The sequence below is a fragment of the Chlamydotis macqueenii genome, chromosome 1 (assembly GCF_036417535.1).
Source record: "Chlamydotis macqueenii isolate bChlMac1 chromosome 1, bChlMac1.mat, whole genome shotgun sequence".
Taxonomy (NCBI): Eukaryota; Metazoa; Chordata; class Aves; order Otidiformes; family Otididae; genus Chlamydotis; species Chlamydotis macqueenii.
The window spans coordinates 17,156,719-17,179,912 of NC_141556.1; the positions used below are offsets into that span (position 1 = coordinate 17,156,719).

At 46.2% G+C, this 23,194-nt stretch overlaps 1 protein-coding gene and 1 long non-coding RNA gene across 3 annotated transcripts; both read right to left on the minus strand.

Annotated features, from left to right (window-relative positions):
• Positions 1–506: 506 nt before the first annotated feature.
• LOC147601980 (uncharacterized) lies at positions 507–3,834 on the minus strand. Its single transcript, XR_015258439.1, has 2 exons — positions 2,272–3,834; positions 507–1,119 (listed from the first exon to the last, which is right to left on the minus strand). It is a non-coding gene; the product is annotated as an uncharacterized LOC147601980 (long non-coding RNA).
• Positions 3,835–5,285: 1,451 nt separating this feature from the next.
• LOC104484895 (histone H2B 5) lies at positions 5,286–23,123 on the minus strand. 2 transcript variants are annotated; one of them, XM_086746838.1, is made up of 2 exons: positions 22,798–23,123; positions 5,286–7,486 (listed from the first exon to the last, which is right to left on the minus strand). In XM_086746838.1, exon 2 carries the CDS (start codon positions 7,455–7,457, stop codon positions 7,077–7,079), a length of 381 nt encoding a protein of 126 aa, XP_086602964.1. In that variant the 5' UTR covers positions 7,458–7,486; positions 22,798–23,123; the 3' UTR covers positions 5,286–7,076. The 2 variants fall into 2 exon arrangements, with proteins under 2 accessions (XP_086602964.1, XP_086602956.1); XM_086746830.1 differs by having other exon boundaries at positions 5,286–7,489.
• Positions 23,124–23,194: the final 71 nt, after the last annotated feature.

A 23,194-nucleotide genomic window follows, 5' to 3' on the forward strand; every position in this document is an offset into this window, starting at 1 on the left:
GGATAGGGCAGACACACAATAACGTCTTCCTCCTGTTCTCCCAGCCTCTAATCATTTTCAACAGAGTTCATGTGTTCAGCAACTCCAAATGGATTTCTCTTCCATTTATTTGTTCTTGAACCAAACTATCGTCTCCGACATCTGCTGGCAAAGGGCTCGATGGGTGGACTGCTTGTTGCACGAAGCGCTGCTCCTCTGTACTTATTTTAAACCTCGTTCTCTCTGTTGCTTTTGATGCTCCTGAGTTCTTGTATCTGGTTCTGCCAACAGCCTCAGTCATGTGGCACCTGAGTCCAACTAATGGTCTCTGAATAACCAGTCAATAACTGGATAACTAAAAAATCAATTAGTTATCACCCAAGATCCTGAAGGCGCATGACCACAGGTTATGCTCTGCCTTTTGTAACCTAGTTTGGGTCTTCCCAAGGCTCAGGTGTCAGCTCCGTTATGAAAGTGCATTGCGAGTGCTGCTCGGCAAAGAGTTATCAAACTGGAAAACAGCACTAGAAGTAGTGTAATTTATTTATTCGGGGAAAAAAATAGTTCAGATCTGTTACTTACGAGGTTTTTTTTTTTTTTTTTCTCTCCAAATACTGCTTTCCCCAATTATATTAAGCTTATGTGTGTCTTTGGAGAGCCTCTAAATCTTTTTTAGCTCTGATTTCTGTTACACGCCCTTTCAGAAGTCTCAGCTTGTTTCTCCAGCACACAGCATCTAGCACGGCACCTGCACTTCCCACTCCAGTGAGTGTATTATGATGCTGATGTCCAGCAGGTAAGTGTTTCACTTGAGTGTATTTACCAATCATTCTTCAAAAGGAAGACCTGTTCCTTCCTGGGGTTTTCAGACACTACATCTTTTTCCATGTTTGTTGCCTATAAACTTCCCATAGTCCGAGGAAAGATGTTTCTAGTGGCAGGAATTGCTAATTCAGATAAATGGTAATTCTGAATGTGTATAAAACACTTTTCCAACCACAGAATCTCACAGTGCTCAGTCTGCGCAGGTTAAAAGTGTTGTCCCTTGGGGGTTAAAGGAGGGGAACCAGGCAGAGTGCACCCCAAGCAGGAGAGTGGCATGGACAGGTTGCAGGCTTGGCTCTGCTTGGGGCAAGCTCACTGGAAGGGTGTTCTGGTTTTGTTAGTGAGGGGGGGCCTAAGGTGGTAGCTTCTGTAGGAAACTGCTAGAAGTCGCTCCCCTTTGTTCGGTGGACTCAGCCGGGCCTAGGGCAGACCCGCTGCTGGCCAAGGCCGAGCCAATTGGTAGCAGAATGTCCCGTGATAACGCCTCTGCGATAACGTATTTAAGTAGGGGAAAACAGGAAAAAGAGGGAGAAGAGAAGATGTGAAGAAGCTGAGCGGGGGCAGAGGCGCAGAGGGGGAGGCGCAGGCCTCATGGGCCTTGCAGGCCTCACCCTCTGGCCTCTCGCCAGGCAGCCGACTGGGCCCGACTCGGTCCAGCCCAGCTGCAAGAAGTGGAAAGGAGATGAGAAGTGAATAAGATGTAAAAAAAAAGATCCCGAGAGACATCTACCAGCCTGTTGTGAGGAACGGCTGCAGACGCCAAGGTCAGTGAAGAAGGAGGGGGAGGAGTAATGCGGCTCCTGGCCAAGATTCCCCTGCAGCCTGTGGTGACGACCATGGTGGAGCAGGTTGGCCCCCTGCAGCCCATGGAGGTCCACGGAGGAGCAGAGATCCACTTGGAGCCCGTGAAGGACCCCGTACCGGGGGAGGTGGATGCCTGAAGGCAGCTGTGGCCCGTGGAGGGCCCGCTGGGACAGCTGTTCTGGAGAGACTGCACCCGTGGAAGAGATGACCCACGCCGGAGCAGTTCCACAAAGGACTGTGGCCCGTGGGAGGGACCCCACGCTGGAGCAGGGGAGGAATGTGAGGAGTTCTTCCCCCGACCATGAAGCAGCGGCGTAGAACAACATATGATGAACTGACTGCAACCCCCATTCCCTCTTCCCCCCTGTGCCGCTCGGGGGCAGGGGGAAGGTAGTAGAGATAATGTTAAGCTTGGGAAGAGGGAGGGGTGGGGGAAGGTTATCTTGTTCTCTGTCTCATTTTCCTGCTGTTTGTAGTAATAAATGAATAGTTTTCCCCAAGTCGAGTCTGTTTTGCCCGTGACGGTAACTTTAAGGATTTCTCCCTGTCCTTATCTCAAACCTCGAGCCGTTTTTCCTTATATTTTCTCTCCCTGTTCTCTCAGAAGGTGGGGGGGAGTTGACAGAGAGACTGCGTAGTCTGGTCCGATCGGGGCTGAACTACGACAAAGGGCTTGAAAATACACACATGCTCATGTTGTGCCGATGTTTGGGGCTGAGGGACACCCCGTGAAGACTCACAGTGGCAGCTTGTGACAAGCCCTCACTGAGGCGCTGCTCTGTTTTTCGACTGAACTTCTGCCAGCACCAGACAGGCTCTATCTCAGCTGGAAGGGTGGCTGCTCTCACCCTGAGTCAGAGAGAAATATGATGGAGAAAGAGAAATGCAGGGCTGGGGGACCTCAGTGATACAGCAGAAGCAAAGACATCCTGACAGCTGGGTCTCACCTGACTTTCAACAGGTTGGCATTTACATTTTATTTATACATTTTACAGAAAACAAGTAATTAGCAGTAAGATAGGTCACAAACCAGCAGTAATATAACATAGATAATACTTGATGTAACACTTACTGTCAGAAAAACTCTGTACATGATGTGTACATAAGCCCACAAGATATCATGCATGGAGAGTAAGCACGAGAGATTGCTCCCCAGGTGCTGGGCCCAGGAAACTCTAGAAATTCTGGCAGCAAGTGATTTTTATTATTTAGTTCACATTCTTCCTTTCCCTGTAAACAAGTTGGTCTGGATGTAAACTGTCAGGAAATGCTACGATGGACAAATGCTCAGGGCTGTGCAGAGGCCATGCCAAGCTTGACTCCAGGGGTGGCCAGGACTTGGGGCTACCTCCTGCCTGTCACCAGGGCAGGTGGGCACACAGCCGCACGGCTCCTCTGGGCAGGGTGGTCTCAGCTCAGGCATCCCTTCCTAGGACACACAGCAGCATCCAGGACAGGCACTCATCCTCCACACTTGTTTTTCTTGTTTTCCCTGTGCTTGACTAAAGATCTGCCTGTCCTGAGCAGGAGCAAACCTCCATGCACATGGCCACTCGGTTCTTCTGTAGGTTGAGGTCTGCCATGAAGGGCAGGACGGACTTTAAGCCCTTCTAGAGAAGCAGGGTGCAAAATCAGGAGCAGATCTATAGCAGCTAATGTTGTCTCTTAAATTACACATGAAAACAAATAACTCAGTGCAGTGATGTCCATGAGGTTAATATCAAGGCTGTATTACTTCGGATTCCTTTTCCAACTTTCAGTATGCAGCTGATATTTTTTTTCATTGTCAAAACCCAGGAATGGCCCAGAGATGCTTCTGGGATTGCAGCAGGAATCAGGTAGCGACGGTGGGGCTGGATATAGTACTGTCATTTCTAAAATGTTTTATCAGTTCCTGAGCTGGAAATACATGTGTTTTAAAAGCACAGATCCTGAAGTGCAGAACTCCTCTTCTGCAGCAAATCCCTTTAGCAGCAAACTGTGGAAAACGCCTCACCTCAGATTACTGAGTGGACAATCGATGCTTGAACTTTTAGACCATTTTCTATTGCCTCTACTATTAAGGCTCAGTCCAAGCTCATCACAGTCAAAATAATTCCTGTTAAACTGCTGTGAGCATGCTCCTGTATAGCACAGGCAGCTGTGGGAAGGGGAGGCTGCCTTGCATGCTGTTTGCCTGCTGAATGAGGAGCCTCCAAGCACTACAGGTGGGTGGCGGAATGGCAGCGGAGTAACACTTGAGTCCTCTGGCATCCACAGAAATGGGATGTGACTGATTTCCAGCATCAGGACTGTTAGAGAAACTGCTTGTGGGGCACTGCAGGGTTAACACCCATAGCGGTGTATTTAAAAGCCACATTTGCTGCTAACTGGACCACTGCAGGAGGCATAGATTTCCTTTCTTCATTTTTCCTCGACACTAAGGCCATTAATTTCCCAACTGCTTTCTGCGGCAGTCCTAGCTTATGCCAGCCTTGCCTTTCCTGGAGCAGCCCTTCCCTTGGCTGGCACAGGCGCCTGTATGACAGTGACAGATAAGAGCAGCCACCAGAACTGGGTTAAAACAAAGCTTGCAAGAAAAGAACAAAACAAAAAGGTTCATTTTAACCTGGATGAGTTCATCAATCCTGTGCTTCACATTGCCAGGGGCAAGTAAGGAAATGTTACAAAGGGAGAGTGAAGAGCAAACGATGTGTGAAAAGACAGCCTAAACTATAAATGAATGGTCCTGACCAGTCTCAGTCACTTGGCTTTTGACAATATAAAAATCTTCTTCAAGCTTTCAAGTATTTTTATAGCCTTAAATCACCGTTTCTCCTCTCTCTGAAACAATCTCCATAAATGGAGAGGGGTAACACTGGCAGAATAGAATGACACCAATACTGTGAGTATGTGTATGGGGCCAGCAGCTCTTGTGTGAGCGCCCAGCCTTGTCCCCGGCTCCTCTGAGAGGCCCGGGAGACCCTGGAGGGACAACACCTCATTTTATCTGCCTGACTTCTTGCAGCCTGCGGAGACTGGAGAAGGACTCTGCTCTACTCAAAAGAGTGAGGATTTAGAGGCTGTGCCGGGTAATACTGGGAGATGTGTGTTCTGGCTTGCATACACCACTTGAACTGGAGCATATTTATTCCACTCTGAATTCCTACCTTCAGGAGGACTCCCCGACGGGATGAATTCTGACCTGCAGCTCATAGGGATGGTGGGGGGAGAAAGCTCCAGCACTGCCAGCCAGCCCTTTACTCCCTGTATTTCCCTTCTCCATCATCCGCTGTCTGATTTCCAGTGGGAGAGGGGCCAACGATGGTACCCATTGCAGGTACATTTTAATCTTTGGTATCTGACTTTGACTATTTGATTGGAAAACAAAAGGAAGTGCTAAGCTGTCATCAAAGTGTTCTGGCCAAGTGGTCAGGTTACCAACACCACCAAGTACAGGCATCGCTGCTGGGAGCTGCTCGTTGTGGGTGCTGACACCTGGGGAGCTGGCTTTTGCTCTTTCTGAAAGATATCACTAAGAACTCCTGCTGGCATTAGGGTATGAAACCCGGCTGTGTGCTACCACGGAGCAAAGTATGGGAGGAGAGCCCCAAAGCAGGGGGATGGGAGCAGCCCATAAGCAACTTGACCTTCGCACTTGCACAGCTACCACACGAGAACCCACACTGTTCTTCTGAGGTGCGCTTGGTTGAGCAGGTCTACGGGATCTTTTCCTCAAACCAACTGGAAAATGACTGCAACACTGTTATAAAAACAAGAAGTAACTGAATCTTCTGGAATAGCAGCTCCAAAAGCAACATAAATTTGACAAGAGTCCCCATCACTCTCAAAGTGTAAAGAAACAGGGTAGAGATAAGCGTAGGGGAAAGTCAAAGTTGTACTGCAAGGTTGTTATTTTGGGGTATGAATTTACCTTTTAATTAAAAACAAGGTATTGGAGTTTGGGGAGAACCTGCATTTAGTTCTAGAACTTGTGTCTTTGCTGCTTTTTTTTTATTTACAGAATACACTGTAGAAAGCAGTTGTTATTTTAAAGACATGAATATTTTTTATCTGAGTGCTACTGCCTACCAGATATTTTGATTTTTTTTTTTTTAAATGTTGGCTAATTTTGTGTTTTGAGTAGGAAGCTTCAGCTCCACACCAATTCTACACATGCTCTTCTTCTGTTCTCCATCAATTCGGGCAAGATAAACCTGCAACTGAGACGTCCTTCCACTAATCTCTATGGCTTTTATCAGGATTTTATTATTGCTCACCTTACTGTGGACTTGGAGAAGACATGGGGGGTAGTTTAAAATTATTTAATCTTTAAAATATCACTGCGATGCAGGCAAGTGTCCCTATATATCCACTCAGCCCCAGTTTTTGCTTTTGCTTTCTAACCAGTGAATGAAGCAGGGAAGGCAGGGCCAGGTGAGCTGCCCGCAGCGATCTCTGCAGGGAGCCTGCCTCTCCCCTGGACTGTGCTAACCACCTCCACTCCCACTCCAGATGCCTTCCCAAATCCTCAGTCTCCTCCCGACACCTCTGTGTTGTTTGTCCTGCTCCACCTCAGCACTTACAGGAGAGGCGATCCCCTTGGGCACCACCTCATCTCACCCACGCTTACGGTGGAAGAGAGCACCCAGGTAGCGTCGAGGGAGGAAAAGTCTCTGAAAAGCAGCAGACTTAGCAACATCTTGCACATCAAAGCAAGTCCTAAAGCAGGCAGCAGCCAGGGAAGGTAGCGACCCAGCTCAACATCCCACCTTGTCCGTTCACCTGCCTTGGCACAAGGTGGGAGGCAGAGGGCAGCTCCAGTGCCAGCAACCTCAGCCTGCTCGATGGCTCATCCATCAGGAGCGAGGAGGAGGAAAGTGCTTGGTATCATCCCGAGCATCTGTCTGCCTGCCAAGCTTGCTCTTTAAAACGGGCTGTCAAGCACAGATAGCTGTTGAATCAATATGGATTTTATTCTACAGCTCATGCCTGGTAGCTGTCGATGCCACTTCTGCTGGCACAGGGTGGGCTGTGTACACCAGGATGGATCCAGGCTACGAGGGAGAGGATACCAGCACTGGCTCCTCGGTGACCATCTCGAATGACTGTGAGAAAGCAGCCAAATAGGAAGACTTCAGAGACGGTGTCTCTGTGTTACTGCTACCAGTCTCCCCTGCCAGTGCCAAACATGCATGTTTGCCAAGCACAGAGGACAGTTTGGATATACTGCAGTCAGTCAGTCCTTCGGATGAGATGTGAAAGCAGGGGCTGTCCCCACCAGCCTTGCCGAACCCATTGCAGGTCCCGAACAAACTATGAAAATCAGCCGACATCAGATTACTGTCTCCTCTTCCACCAGACAGCTTCTCATGCCCATCCCAAGGCTGAAATTTGCTGTGGATAATAGCTGTGACGTTTATCCGGACCGTGGCTGCTTGTGCGGAGGGTCCGGTGCTGGATGGTCCCATCGGAGAGGTGACGTCTGACTACTTGGAGCTTGTGTACTTGGTGACGGCCTTGGTGCCCTCTGAGACAGCGTGCTTGGCCAGTTCTCCCGGGAGCAGCAGGCGCACAGCTGTCTGAATCTCCCGGGAGGTGATGGTGGAGCGCTTGTTGTAATGGGCCAGGCGGGAGGCTTCTCCAGCGATGCGCTCAAAGATGTCATTGACGAAGGAGTTCATGATGCCCATGGCCTTGGAGGAGATGCCGGTGTCGGGGTGGACTTGCTTCAGCACCTTGTAGACGTAGATGGAATAGCTTTCTTTCCTGCTCTTGTGTCGCTTCTTATCACCCTTCTTCTGGGTCTTTGTCACAGCTTTCTTGGAGCCCTTTTTGGGGGCAGAGGTGGACTTTGCTGGCTCCGGCATCCTAAGAGTTCGTTCTCTGGATCTTCAAGCTGCTTGGAAAGAACACCAAAAAATCAAATTATTTTTTACTCTTCTACAGTATGGTTTTACTGAAAGATGAGAGAGTCTGAGTCACAGACAAGCAACATCTCTGAATCTGAGACAAACACCCCATGACCTCGTGAAAGCATTTTTGAACTACCATCAAGAACTGCTCTGGTTTATGTAAGTTTTTTGTTGTTTTCTGTTTAAATTCCTTTACCACCGGACTTGTAAACATTGCTGAACCCAGGCCTAGTTGGCATCTACTTATAAATATGGGCTGGGGGTGAACATATTTCTGAAGAACATTGCAGTTCCAAAGAAAACACTAACTGCAGTATGGATTAAATTAAATCTTTCTGGAATGGGCTGCAGACTGTTGCAAGATACTACTGGAGCCACTTTTATATGAGATCAGTCAAAATGATTTTATATGGTTATTACAATCTTCAACAGACCCTCTCTTTTTTTTTGCGTGTAGGTAAGAGTTTATTTTGAGAGTGCTTGCATTTCTGTGGCTACAGTTTTACGCCACGTCTTCCAGTGGAACATAAACATATAGTTTTAAGCTAGCTAGCTGAGCTACTAGAATCTCTCCACATTCATGCTAGAGAGTACAAAAGCTCAGAGGAGGTGGCAGGAAATCACCTGAGAGAGAAACAAGAATGTGGATAGGAGGCAAAAATCAAAGTGCTTTTGGGCTACCTATCCATGGGGAGAAGTTACACGGACTGAAATTGTTTCCTGCGATTTGGTGCTTTTTGCTTTTGGGAGAGCAGGCCTCTGCTGGGCAGTTTACATCAGAGATGTCTGATCCTCTCTCCAAGGATCCTCACTTCTTCATTAGGCCACAACTTGCAGAGCCTTGACCTGCAGCTGACTGCTGTCATCCAGAAGTGCCGTAACAAAAAGACAGTATGTAAACTCGTCATAAAACTAGGTGCCTCCTGAGCTACAATACAAATTTACACGTGTTTTACTATGTGTATCAAGGGAATAATTCTGTTGTAACTATAAACTGTTTTGTGTTTCAGAGGACACTTTGAGTGCCCCCTTGAAAGGCAAGGCTTCTCCAGCAAAGGCTCGAGGCTCAGCTTCTAGCATCACCCCAGGGCTTGGGCTTTTACTGTTCTGCGCTTCCTTTGAAGATGACCTATGAATTACAGTCTGCTGGCAAAAAGAGACTAGAAGAGAAAAAAACAACTTCAGGGCTGATGGCACATGGGAAAATGGATAGAAGTAAACAGGAAAGAGAAATCTCAAATGTAACATATGGTCTGCACACACAGAGCATCAGAAAGGGACCTAAATGATGCCTGTGCCAAAGCAACGGTTGCATGCTCAGCCCTGCCTCGCCTCCTCGGGAAGGAACGAGATGCCACTCTCTATCCTGGCCTGGTTTCTCCACTATTGTCCACATCTGCAATCAAAGCCAGACACAGCAGCTGTCTTGTAACCGAGTCTTTAAAAAGTTGGCGGGTGCCCCTTGTGGGAGCAGAGGCCTTCTACACCTAAACTGCATTTACATGCCCACATCCCAGTGGATACCAGCTCCTGTTTCTAAACTATGGGAGAAACCTCTGCAGCTCCAAACCCTTGGTACATGAGATTCTGTCTTCCACCTGCAGCAAGCACCAAGGCTGCTGCCAGCTGCTCTACCCTACAAGATACCGAGGCTAGGCTTCGGCAGCTGCGTGGTTTGGCAGGTGATGGGCAAAGGGCAATGCTGAGCATTTCAAGTGGGGATACGCTCAGCTGCAAGGGCAGGCTGGCACTGCTCAGGATGCTGGGGAGCGGGGAGGCACCATCTCCACCACAGCCCTCCAAAATGCCTGCCTGGCTAGAACCGAAAGTTGGCATCGGTGTCCTTAGCATTGAGTTCTTGCTCAAGCAAAGCAGTTTCTCCCTTGCCATTAGCAGGAGTTTTGCCTTTGTGAGGCCTGAGAAACCTGTTCAAGTTTCCTTGCTTCATCTTGCAAAAAGAAGTATTTTGTCAGTCCAAAATGGGATACTGTCTATCTAGGTGGAAAAGGCCAGCATACAGGAAAACTTCATGTAACAGGCTGCAAGCAACATGACTAAAGCATACAAATTTTAAAAAGGCCCCACCAAAACTAGGTACATACATATAAAACTCTCTCAAATCCATGGAATAACTAGCAATCTAACATCAGGTATGGAGCGTTGGAAGAAAAAGAAAAGAAAAAACCAGACAAATGTATTGAAAGCTGTTGACGCTTTCTTCTAGTTGGCTTTAGTTTATAAAAATTAATATATTTTCCTAGTTTCAGGAAACCTGTAGTTGTAACGTATACCACCTGGCAGTCATAAACCAACATATTTTGCTGACTGTTTGAAGTTGAAGGAAAAGCAGTTTCATACAAAGAGGAAGTGGATAAGCACATTGTGACCATAGTTCTCCTTCAGGTGAACTCTCCTCCTGGCAATGCTTCACAACCCAGTGAGCTGATCTAGATGGAAAATCACGGAAAAAGACCACACCCAGAGACACAAGGGATGCTCAGAGAAAAGTGGACTCTAAGGCTCAGCATGGCAAAACGCTCAGTTTGAGCACATGAAAAACAGTGTCCTGCACTTGGGTCGTGGCAATCCCAGGCACAAATACAGGCTGGGCAGAGAATGGATCGAGAGCAGCCCTGAGGAGAGGGACTTGGGAGTGACGGTAGATGAGAAGCTCAACATGAGCCAGCAATGCGTCCTTGCGGCCCAGAAGACCAACTGCATCCTGGGCTGCATCAAGAGGAGCGTGGCCAGCAGGTCAAGGGAGGTGATTCTCCCCCTCTACTCTGCTCTCGTGAGACCCCACGTATTGCATCCAGTTCTGGAGCCCCCAACACAAGAAGGACATGGACCAGTTGGAGAAGGTCCAGAGGAGGGCCATGAAGATGATCAGAGGGCTGGAGCACCTCTCCAATGAGGACAGGCTGAGAGATTTGGGGCTGTTCAGCCTGGAGAAGAGCAGGGCTCCAGGGAGACCTGACAGTGGTCTTCCAGTACCTCAAGGGGGCCTACAGGAAAGATCGGGCCTGTTGTGACAACCCTAACCATTCTATGATTCTATAAAAATGCCGGAAATGAGCAGCTGGAAGGAGCCTCAAGAGCTTCAGGCTTTGAGGGTACCCAGGCACGCCCTCCTAGATCAATTTCTCACCTTTCCTTTAAAATCTCCAAAGACATAATTTTCACCTAACTATGTTCTTGATTCCATCATCTCATCTCCTTTATTCATTTTTCCAGGTATTCTTCCCAGTGCAGGTCTTTGGAAGGGCAGGTGTTGGACTGCCCCGAATGTCCTGGACACCCTTCAAAACTCTGACATCTGCCCCCTTAAACACTACATTTTCTTCCTCTGGTCAAACCAAAATTTTTCTTCCTTTTTTCCTCTACTTGGGAAACAATATCAGGAATAGAAATCCCCTACTGCTCTTGTTTGCAGACTTGAAAATATGTCTTTTTAATGGAAAGGCATTTTTCCAAGAGAAGAAATAACTGTGTCCTTGATTCTTTTTCTCATGAGCTAATTTCCTGACTGAAAAACACCACAACTGAAAAATGGAAATGACTACTTCTCAGGCTTTTAAAAAAGCATGTCCATCTAAAACATGTATTAATTGTTAAGTGCACTCATATTTGCAGCTTTTAAAAAAAATAAATACAGCGCCCAACATGCACTTGAGTGATTTCTTATGTCTCCAGAAAAGGTCACACCTACAGGACATCTCAGTCCATTTGACCGGCTAGTGCCATTGGGTAGTACAGTGAGGATCTCGCTCTTCTCCCGTGTACGGCTGTGACGAGGCAAGCAATGATGCTAGAGTTCAGATATTAGCACAAAAGCTTCGGTGTCTTTGCTTTCCTCCACCCATTTCTTCGCAGCCTACTATTTAACAGGTAAATAACACTTCCTTTGGGAACAGGTTTTCTTCCTTCCAGTTTGTTTGGGCAGTGCCTACCACAAAGAGCTTGATTGCGTTTGCCAGGTGCTAAATAAACAATGCTAATAATGGCCAATAGTATCAGCAACCCTTCTGTCAACACTGTAATGCACTCCACAGGCAGGTGCTGCTCCGCTATGAAGGTAACAGTAGTGACATTGTTCTCGAAGTGTCCATGTGGAGAGTTTGTTGAGGGAAAACTAGGTGACCTTTAAAAAACGGGTGGTTTCCGATGAAAGTAGTTGCATTTCTTTCTTTTTCCTTTAAATAAAGAAGCAAACCAGAAGAGGTTAGTAAGTATTAGTTTTTGTCTTTGGAAGTGTTGCCATCATGACAGACTTCTCTATTTTGAGGGTGACAGAGCAGTACTACAGGTTGCTCAGAGAAGTTGTAGGGTCTCCATCCTTGGAGATACTCAAAACCCAACTGGACGTGACCCTCAGCAACCCTGTTCTGAGCATGGGCTGGACTAGATGGTTTCCAGAGGTGCCTCCAGCCTCAGCCATTCTGTGACTCTTGGAGACTGAAGCTGGGTACCTCTCACCTAGAACATGCTTCATGAGCTGTGTTCCCATAATGGACACTTCCTACGGGATACTGCAGCCAGAGATTCCCAGAAGGATCCCTAAGGAGGGGAGATGGTGCTCCTCTCCAGCTCCAAACCACCCAGGTCTCTAGGACACAGGTTATGGCCTTGCGAGAGGAGGCACTCTGAAGCATCACGGTGACATATGGAAGGAAAATCTTTGAACACATATTTTTCTTTGCAGCTTTGTAGGCTCTTAGTCAATCAGTTATCAGTGCTGGCATTGTTTCCCTTCCTTCAGAAAACCAACAACAAAAACAACCCCAGTATTTTTTCTTGCCAGCTCCAAGCAGCAGCCTGCCTGCTGCTAGAAACCAGAGTGGTGCGGAGTGACAGATACATCTCCCTTTGTGTTGACACGCCTTTCTTCAGCATCATTAAAAGGAAAATGAACTGAAAACATATTCAAAGATACAAATCACCGCAGTCTCTGAGATCTGAGGTGGGAGAGGAGCCCTGCTGAGAAATCCCACATGAAGCCTGATGCTGTCTCTGTTTTCCCTAGGCCTGATATATTGATGGAGAGACAGCCAGGGAAGCTCCTGCAACATTTTTATTCATTTTTGGCCTTACTGCTGAGTCTGTAGGACCAGTGCCAAGTTGGTACCAGCGGTGTGCATAGGTGACCATGGGTGGATGATTAGCTGGCCTTTTGGACCCCTCCTCATGCAGAGGTGGAAACAGCACTTGGATGTTTCCTTCTTTTTTTCTATTAAAAGCCATCCTTGCTGTGATGAGCTCTGTGGCATCCACTGTACATTCCCACGCCCATCATAGAATCATAGAATCAGGCTGTTCCCTTGCTGTAATTTCCTAATCAACCATAAAAGTTACATTTCTAGAATCAGTACTTTGTTCTGAGGAGGTTTTGGTGAAAAATTAAACATCTGTAGGAAAAACTCAAGCTCTCATCTTTTGGATATCTGATATTCAGATATTTGCTAATCTTCTGATAATCTAATTCTTGCTAGAGTAAATGAGAGCCAATGAGAACCTGCTGTTTATTCTGCCCCTTAAATATTAATGTCTTGTTAGTTCTGTCCAATTATTGTCCCTTTCCTTACTTTCTCTTGTTGTATAAAATAAAGGAAACTCGGCTTTAATCCTGCACGTCAAGAAACGTAAAGTTAGCTACTTCTTTTTGTTTTACTCTCTCCGAAACACAAAGAAGGGCAACAAATTAGGGAATGTTTCCACCAAAAGGAAAAGGCTTTCTAGTGGCTTCATCTGCTCCAAAACGCCTGTAAGAGCATTGACAGCAGATCTGGTAAACACGGTTTATAAATTACCAGATGCCCGCAAATGACTGTTGTTGGAACAGCGTATTTCTGCAGATTGCAGAAAAACAATACAAAATCCCTTTTACAATGTACAGTGATCTACCTGGAAGTTATTAAAACAATTTGCTCATCCAACAGGTGCCATTAAGGAGTAATAACTGAGAAAACAAGCAGATATTTTATGGTTCTTTGGTAGCAAGCTCTGCCTTAGGTAGCAAAGCAGACCAGAAGTGTGATGAGTCACCATGAGACATCCGTGATGCTGCCTTATGTGCAAAACCTGATAGTCATATTTTGGGCTGGAAAGACTTTTTCTCTTGGTATGTTGTCTAGCATGTGATGATGAGGTATTATTTGCTTTCTTCTGAAGCAATGCGGAGGAGAATTTCCTAGAATAAGGTAACCTAGTCTGAAATGCCTGATTTCTTCCAATGGTGGAGGGGTGCAGAGATCAGTTTTGAGATCCCAGGTCTCCTCCTAGGTAATCCAGTATCAATAATAAGGCCTCATCCCCAATCCCACATCCTCTGCTGCATTTTGTATGATTGCTCCTGCAAAGTTATCATTTAAATGGCTAACTTTTAACCTTTGATACACACATGCAATTCTGCTAATGAAGAGACTCATGCTTGTGTATTGGACCATGAAAATATGTTAAAACTGAAGATGCCCCCTCCTCCTTACTGTAGAAAGAAATGCTCCAAACTCACTCCCTGACATAGATACACTAAGTTCAAAGTGATCTTCAGATTTATTTAGAAGAAATACAAGCCAAACAGAGCACGGAGATACACTGGCTCTAAGAGAGTCCTAGCTCTTTGACTGATCCTTATCATTGCTGGCGTTAACACATCACCTGGGAGTTCAGTACAGGATACTCCCTGCAGTAATCTTCTCTTTTATCTTCTTTTCTTTTCTAGCATTTCCATTTACGATTTTAGAAAACACATTTTTAATCACCCGCAACAGCTGTAACTTCTTGTGCTCTGTCTGTCCAAGCTGCAAATACTTCTCAGAGTTGTGGCAGTATCAATCAGAGATGCTTATGTACAAAGCAAGGAGCAGGAACCTAGATCAGAGCTCTCTGCAGAGAAGATACATTCAATCTGATCCATTAGTCAAGCAGAGAAACAGAGAGAGACAGTGCTGTAAGAATGATTGTCAGGAGACTAAATACTGCCACCTTTACCGTGATAAAAGGAGTGCCTGAAGTCAGTGGGAGCTTAACCTGGGTCTGAAACCACATATACAATGTTTAGAGATGCTTAGCGCCAACAGCCAACATTGATTTCCACTGGAATCCAGGAGGCTTGGTACTTTATAAAGATGAGACTCCACATATTATCAAGGTTTGTTACTGTGAATAAATGACTGAATACTTAAAAAGGCTTTAGCATGACTTATATCTGCTCTTTGTAAGAGCACTCATCTACCTGGCTTGGAATATCTCTGATCTCCACGCTTGACCAACAAGATCTAATAAATGCAAAAAGGAGAAATGATGTTTTCTATAGATCAATACCTGTTAAGTTTTTACGAGCGTACATCCAATATCAGCGTCTGCAACAATTACACTCCAGTCAGCTTTCCCACAGAGTGCCAAGGTTTAAGAGAAACCTGTAATATCATAGCCACCCTTGGAAAGCCCTCAGTACTAAGACAGTTCAACAGAGAACACACCACAACCCACTGGGGGTCAACCTGTCAGCAGCAACTCTGTGTCTTGGTGCAGCGTTTAGCCCCTGTCCTTAGACTAATTCAGTAAAGTTGCTCTGAAGGCAGGGAGAGGTCAGAGCCTGCTAACCACGTACAGGCAGGTACCTCCAATTGACCTGGAGCAATCCTGCTCGGCAGGAGAAGCAAGCAAGGCATTGCAGCAGCTCAGCTACTTGGCAGCGTCACAAGCTCTCCGGATCTTCTGGGTTATTTGCAAAGTACAGACCACTGGAGATAGGTGTGAGAAGAAAAATTGTAGGGGACTTGGGTATGTAATACTATTGACCTGCTACACATTAGAAAGGTGCTTTACTTATTCTATGACATCCTATGCTACTGAAAATAAAAAGCATAGATTCAAAATAAATTGCTTTGTGCCTAACAAAAATGAAAATTGCTTGATGTCTGACCTCATCATTTCAGTTTCTCTGGAAAAGCAGAAGACCATATACTTACTTAGTCTACTGTATCTAATAACTCCTCCAAAGGAGCCACGGTCTCTAAACTAGTAATGATAACAAGCCTAAAGAACTGCTATTGCATTTAAGCAAACTATTTTTATGGATTTTATGGAGCAATGGAGAATTACGAAAATTCTAGACTATTTTCATCAGTGCTGAAAAAGGCATTCATGAAAAATATACTAATTCAGCCTTGGCCAAAAATATGAAAAGCTACAGCCCAACACCTGCAGGCCATAAAGGGAAAGTGGGTGGGAGTGGGAGAAGAAGCAACTTCTGAGATGAGAGCTGCTTCTGAGTTAAGGCAGGAGTGATGTGGGAACCAACACAGACACGTGTGGCACCTCTTCCTCCCACACGCTCCATCCCCAGGTTTCAGTAGGTTTATGTGACCTTTTCCAGTGCTACAGATAATCTGTGTAGCAAAGAGACAAAAGCAGGGATTGTATCCCAAAATGTTTACTCTGGCTATACCATGTTGACTGGGAATAATATGTATAGATAGAAAACTATGCTGAAGTGGAAAAGCCATATTCCAAGATCAGACCAAGGTCATTAAGGCTTTTAAGAGTGACGTGATGGCTATATCGCAACGTATTACACTGTCCTCAATGACAGGGGTGAAACAAGCCCAGCAAAACTTCTTAACAACCTTCATGCCATATGTATGGATCTAATGCACATATGCTCAACAGACCTGGGCAGTGAGCACCACCTATGTGCCTCCTACACGTGGGGAAAGAGCCAGGTGAGGGCATGACGTGTGCAGCTGTAATCAGTCATGACTGACATTCCTTCTAAATGAGAGTCTCTAACTTCAATCATCATTGCCCAGTTACACTACCCACTTTCAGTAAGTCCTGAAAATGACTAAAAAAAATTAGTGGAAAGCATGCATTTAATGAAAAAGTCAGGAAAATGTGAGAGCTGCTGTATCATGGCTGTAAAGCACAGGTGCCTGGGAACATGGAGTGTCAATGCAGGAGCCACGGGTACCACACAGGTACATCCAAAAGGACAGCATGCCGTGCCACAAGCTAAAGGGCAGCAAGTGGTACAGAGTCAGATTTCATTGCTACAGGATACTGAAAATATTGTAATGTGTGTATTAATAATTAATTTGGCACGATAATAGCAATTTTACTGTAAAATGGAGATGTGTAACCATTACTGGAGCCTGCGGGAAAACAAAGATAAATGTCCTTCCCCAGATCTCACATCATCCAATAACCAGATTGGGAATATGATCCAGGAGTGCTGACACCTCTCTCTGCTGCAGCCACTAGATCACATTACCACAGGCAGAGAGTCCTCTGAATGTTAGAGGTCATCTTCTGTACACAGCAGGAAAATGGAGAGTCTGTTACATGGAAGGACAGGAGAAAAGCCTGGCTGGGACAGTGCAGCAAAGCTCTGCCGAAGAGGGGAGCCAGCTACACTCCAGAAACAGATGAGGGGTGAGCACTAAGGACACAAGAATTACTGAAGGTAAAAGTAAGCTCTGGCACAAGAAATAATAATAAACAGTTTTAAAATGTTCATGGATAAATTTATACCAGAGATGAGAAGGAAGCTCACCTACATCCTTACTTGGAAGTGGGAGGATGAGGGCAACAGAGGAGGGGAGGAAGATGAAGAAATCTGTATCTTCCATAGTTTGAAGACAAAACTTTATTTATTTATTTTTTTTTTAAAACCAAAAGATTGCTAGGATATGCCTCTGGCAATAGCAAGTAACTGCTCTATATTAACCAGACAATGCCTTTCTGTTCTATGTTGCTGTGCTACTGAAGAATCGCCATCAAAATGCACTGAGATCCTTCACTTTGCATTTCTCTTTCCTTTATTCTTTTCTTTATTGTTCCTTCCTTCTTTCTCTCGCAACCACCACAAGTGCCAGGAGGTTCAAAGCTCCAGGAGGTTTGCTGCCACTTGGTCCCATCCAACAAGTGATATTTGTCCACAGATTACCACATTACTTCAAATGATCAGCCATGGGGTTGATTGAGAGAGAGAGAGCTTGCAGTTCTCCAGAAACATTGAAAAAAATATTTCAGGCCAGGTTAGCCCACGCCCAAACTCCACAGCACACAAATTGCCTGTGAATGGTCTTTTTTGTAATTTAGCTCTAATTTGTGATAGCATCATTATCACGTGGACTTATTGTGCTAGTCACTATACTGACACAAGCTAAAAAAGGCCACCTTTCTTCCAGAGAAATCAAAGCACAATTAGGGATACATCGATATTTATGTCAGGCAGGGGTGCAAAGGGCTCTCTGCTGAAGACTCGTTTGCAACCACTAGACCAGCAGTGAAGAAAATGAGCGTTGCTGGACAAAGTGACAGCCCCAAAACGCCAGCGGTCCTGGCTGGTCAGCAGTAATTAGAATAGTTAAGTGTAAGGTTTGCTTTTCAAAATACAAAAGAGTTTTCAAAGGCAGCAGGTTTCAAATGCCAGTGGAGTCACATTATCTGTATCACACTGTTATTTTTAACCGTTTGTGGCTCTGTCCTCCTACACTCACTTTCCTCCTGAGGCTTCCGCACCTCTAATTTCCCCACTGCTACGGGCTCCCAGTCTGTTTCTTTCTCAGATAAAGTGCTCACCCTTGGCTCTTCTTCTTCCCTGCTGGTGCCTTTCGCAGCACTCACCCTCTGCAGAGCTCATTAGTGCCTCTGCTTCAAGAAGCACATCTTTGCAGGGGACTCCCAAGTCCTTATCTTGAGTTGTGCTTCAGTTATTAGGCAGGCACAATCGATATGAAGGACAACTGGAGCCAGGTTGATGATCCACAGTGCAGGAGAGGAGGTAATATGGGATTAATTCTGGTGTGGGAGAAAAAGGGAGGTGTGATGGGAAGGGCAAGACAGTTGCAGCATCCATATCTTCAGGGGAGAGCTGCTGTGTCTGCAATGCATTTTAAGGCTTACACACAACAAGAAAGGAAATAACCCATATTTATACTGGGTAGGGTCATTCCCGGTGGGATGCTCCTGCGGTCCCTACTCTGGGGATATCCCTACCTCTTCTCTCGCAGCACCCATTTCATACATGATCATTTTTCAGGTCCCACAGAGGAGAAGGTGAAACTTCTCCCTCTACTGACATGACAGCAGCTTCCCCACCCTGCCCTCATCTATGTTTGACAATGGTTTGCTTCACTTTTTTTGTTTTCTCCTTTCCTTCCCATTCCTTGATTCTGCCTGACCTTGAGACAGAGAAATGAGGACACTCTTATCAAATGCTTTCTCTGGCTCTCCTTCACACTGAGATTTCTCTTCAAGCACAGAGCTCCAGAGCAGTCTCAGCTGTTGCTTCCTCTCTGCCCTCCCTGTACCTCGTTTCAATAATTTCTTCTGCAAAAATGTCACACCCTTTTCCGCTCAAGCTTCCTCTCACTGTGCAGGGTAACCCATGTCCTCTTTGTAACTCCCAATAATCTTCCTGGAACTGCACTGTCAGTTCCTCCTACCCCTACTTCCATTGCCTCCTGTACACATTGTATTTATTGTATTGCCATCTTTGTATTTTGTTTTCATTCCCATCTTCGTGTCTTCCTTCCTGTAGTATTTTCTGCTTGACAAATATCAGTCTGCTACATACAGCCTCTCTCCTAACAAGAGACAGGGTCACATAGGCTACACAAACAGGTTATAAGGAGAGAGTTTATGTGCCCAAAAGCACATCCATTTTTCCTGACTCTATCTGTTGGTCTAATATAAACATTGCCTCTACTGACTAAACTTTGCCCTCTTAAATCCTTGACCATCATGGCTACAACCTCACAGTTTCTTCCTCAGTGCACAGCTCCTGCCCTGATTACCTGGGGACTGATGCATCTCAACTCTCCAAGTAGCACATCTCATGTCAGAGATGAGTCCTCTGCAAATGGAAACTCCCTCTTCCCCGATACTGGGGTAAACCCAAGCAAACCACCGTTTTTTAACAAATAACACAGAAAACCTTGTTGCAATGGACCATCTGTGTATTTTCACCAAATTCAGACCAAAAAAACCAACCCCTATTCTGTAACAAGTTTTAAGGCTAATTCGAAAGATAAACAGTCCCGTCCGTCCGTCCGTGTCCCGTTCACCCCCCCGCCCCCGACAGACCGTATCTTCAAGAGGGTCAGTGAAATAATATGACAAGGGTGGTGATTAACTCTCACCACAAAGGAAAATGCTGAGTTGATGTAGGTGGCATACAAAATCCCCCACTCTCTTTATGAGTCAGGTAAGCTGCCAGAAAGCAGAGGTGGAATCTGTGGGATGGAGCTGTTTTCATTCCAGCCAGTTAGTAGTATGCTTTTTGAAAGACCAAAAAAAATAGGTTAATTATTAAATCAGATTTTTTTTTTTAAAACTAAGAGTCTCATTTAAATAGCAAAATCTAACGTTTGCCTTTGATCCCCCATGATGCTGTTTGTAGTCAGTGATAGTCAAGGGGAAATCTTAAACAACTCCAACCCCCACACCCTGAGGTTAATGTAGCACTCTTGGGTTATGCATCTATTCTTCCATCTCCCACCCAATGCATATGATCCTGCAGTCACAGCTCTCTCCTCTCTCTTTGGCTCCAGAAAAAAAGGGAAGCCGACGAGCTGAGATCCCAGCCTTGCTCCACACAGAGCCCTTTTCATAGGCAGAGCTTAGCTCTGATGAGAAAAAAAGCATTTTTCTCCCACTAGCTGCACAAAAGTGTCTTAAATGAATAAAACAAAACAACTGAGGAAAAAAGAAAAGCATTTTGTGGGGTATTATTTTGGATTAGTCCAGGATTCAAGGGATAATTCAAATAGATGGTGGTGTCCCTTATCTAAAATGATAGACTTTTCAGTACCAAAAATCAGAAATTTAGAAATGTAAAGAAAATGCCACCAGGTCCTTGAGTTCAGGGGGCTTACAATCCTCCTCTGGTACTGTCAGTGGGAGAACAATAACTGCTCTGTTCACAGTGCGGCCTGAGTGAGCTGCTTTCTCAAGTCCACTTCTGAATTTAGGAACATTTCCCACATACTTAATTCTTCAGTCTACCCAATACATGTGTTTGAGGATGGAAAGCAGCAGTGTATTTCAGGTGCTGAGAAAGAGATACAATAGGATCAGGCTATCAGCATGAGTCATTTCTTTGTTTCAGCTGGAGAATGGAAGATCTGGAGTGGAGTAGAGACATATGTATACTCATATGTATATGTAAGTGTAAGTCAGGAGAAAGGATGGGGCAGGACAATGAGCAAAGGAAAAGCATGGAGGAAAAAATGCCAAGAAGGCAGAGCAAGGTAGTGAACTGAAGTGAGATGTCAGAAAGGAGAGAACATGACAGGGTATAAAATCTAGGACAGGAAAAGATGAAAAAAAAAAAAAAAAGAAGAAAGAGAGGATATACGAAAGGCAACAAAAATAAGCAAAAAAGTGTGAGTGGAGAAAAAGTGGAGAAGGTAAAGTAAACAGCACAATGTTTGGCAAGGCAGAAATACTGTAGCATAAATAAGATATAGAGAAGAGAGATATGGAGGGTCATAAAACCAAAGAAAGACCTTGCACAGCAGACATGTGAAATAAGCAGTTGGAGGAAAAAAATCACCTGCCAGAACAGCACTTCTGAGACTCATGGGTGAGAGGTGCTGCTGCCCCAACAAGGGACAGTCAAGCCCTGAGAAGTGACAGGCTAAACCCAAGGAGAACAAAGGATGAGGCCAGAAGACGACAAATGATACCCCTGTACTAGGTTCCTGCGTCTTTTGTCTAAAACAGAAATCATGAAGGGCATTGAAATTGCCACTTAGACCTCACATCTGAAACTTAAAAAAAAACCTTATTTTTTTCCAATAAAATCCCTCTTCCTCCTTCTTTTCTCCCAATATTAGATTAAATTAATTACTGTGTACTTGACAGTTACACCTCCTTGCAGGAAAGAAAACCCCAGACACCATTGTGCCTAAAGCAGACCTTGCTCTCTGGCTCCCTTTGCTTATAGCGAGGCTTCTGTAGAAATGTTTCAGTAGACAAAGCTAGATTTCCTGCAGTTCCAAGATTACTGTGACAGCGTTGGGTATCATTAGCAGGATGCGGAAAGAAAGAAGCAAATAGGGCTGTACACTAAGGGAAAAGGCTTTTTTTTGTTTTTATAATTAGGAAATTTTACCAATATACAGGGAAAAAATTGCTGCTGGTCAATAATCTGTCATTCCTTTGCACATTGAATAATAGGAACAAAAGAGGAGGGTGTGGGAAGTACATTCCTATTATCAGATTCTTTCTGTTATTAACATGTGTTCAATGTAATAAAAACATAATCAGGAAAACAACACACTATAACACAAATACTATGGGGGCTATAGAGTAAAAACCCCAGGAAGATCAGTGCTCCCAGGGTAGTGCCAGGCTGAGAAATCAGAGCTTTATTAGTAGTAGCAGGAGCAACATACGGAGATGAATGAAACCATGCTTGTAAATGCGATACGCAATCGCACACTCTCGCTCGGCTTTCCTTTTTCACAATCTGACTCAGCCTCCACACTGCTCCACTCCCCCGTCTTTTGATTCATAAATTCTTGATTGCAAAAAATAAAAGAGTTTCAAGGCCAGCATGCAAAGGGCATGAGACGACATGAAATATGAGGACAGTGGTGAGTGCAGAATGTGCTGTCAGCCACCAGCCTGCGAATGGACAAATGTGCCGGAGCAAAGCAGCAAGGCCAGGGCCATCCCCTCCGGGGGCTCACCGGAGGATGCCGCACAGCAAACCACAGCTCATCTCTGCTGCGCTAGAGGCACGCACTGAGGTAGATAAACCTATTACAAAACTGTATAATATTGCTTACGCTGCACGGCAGCTGCTCCGTTAGGCAGCCCCTGCATCGCCAAACCCAGAAGATGGGACATGACAGGCATGAGAAATAAAAGGGATTCTTATGGCATATACTCCCTGCATTTCTTGATCTACGAAAAAGAGATCAGGGTTAACAACCAGCAGCGCAAAACAAAACAAAGGGTGCACGAGCAATGGTGTACAGCCCTGTATGTTCACTAAATAATGAACAAACATACGTAGTGTTGACACAGAGGTGTCTATAGACAGGAGAGACCCCTTCCCTGCAGGCCTGGGCTCCTCAGCGTGCGTGTGGTGAGGCTGCAGACGGCCAGCACAGCCCACCAGCACCGCCGGCCCACCGCGGCCGGTGCCACAGAGCGGCTATCCCCGGGCTGGACCGCAGCCCCCAGCCGTGCAGCCCCTTCGGCCCCCGGCTCCCCGGAGCGATACGATTCCTAACGGTTACAGTAACGCAGCGGCGAGGCTGCCGCCCTGCCTGGGTACCTGTCGAGGCCGGAGCACAGCGAGGCCTTGATCCCGCTGGGCTCCGGATGCGGCCACAGCGCACGCTGTCGCTGCCCACACGGAGCACCGTTGCCCGGCCGGCAGCACTCTCAGCCAGCGCGGCCCCGCTGCGGGCTATGCCGGTGTGCAAGGCGCACGGAGGATCTTGCCTGCTAGGCGTCTGGACTCCCCCGCAGGCCAGCTCCAGGCGCGGCGCGGGGCAGGTGCACGCCGGGCGCGGCGGCGGCGGGGCCGGGGAGGGGCTGTTCGCTCGTTGACCGCTCCGCGCAGAGGCCTGCGGACGCCGCGCCGGGCGGGCTGCGGGACCCGCCTCCGCCGGCCGCGGGAGCTGGGGCCGGGCGGACGCCTCGCTCTGCGCCGCCGCCGCGCTCCTGCG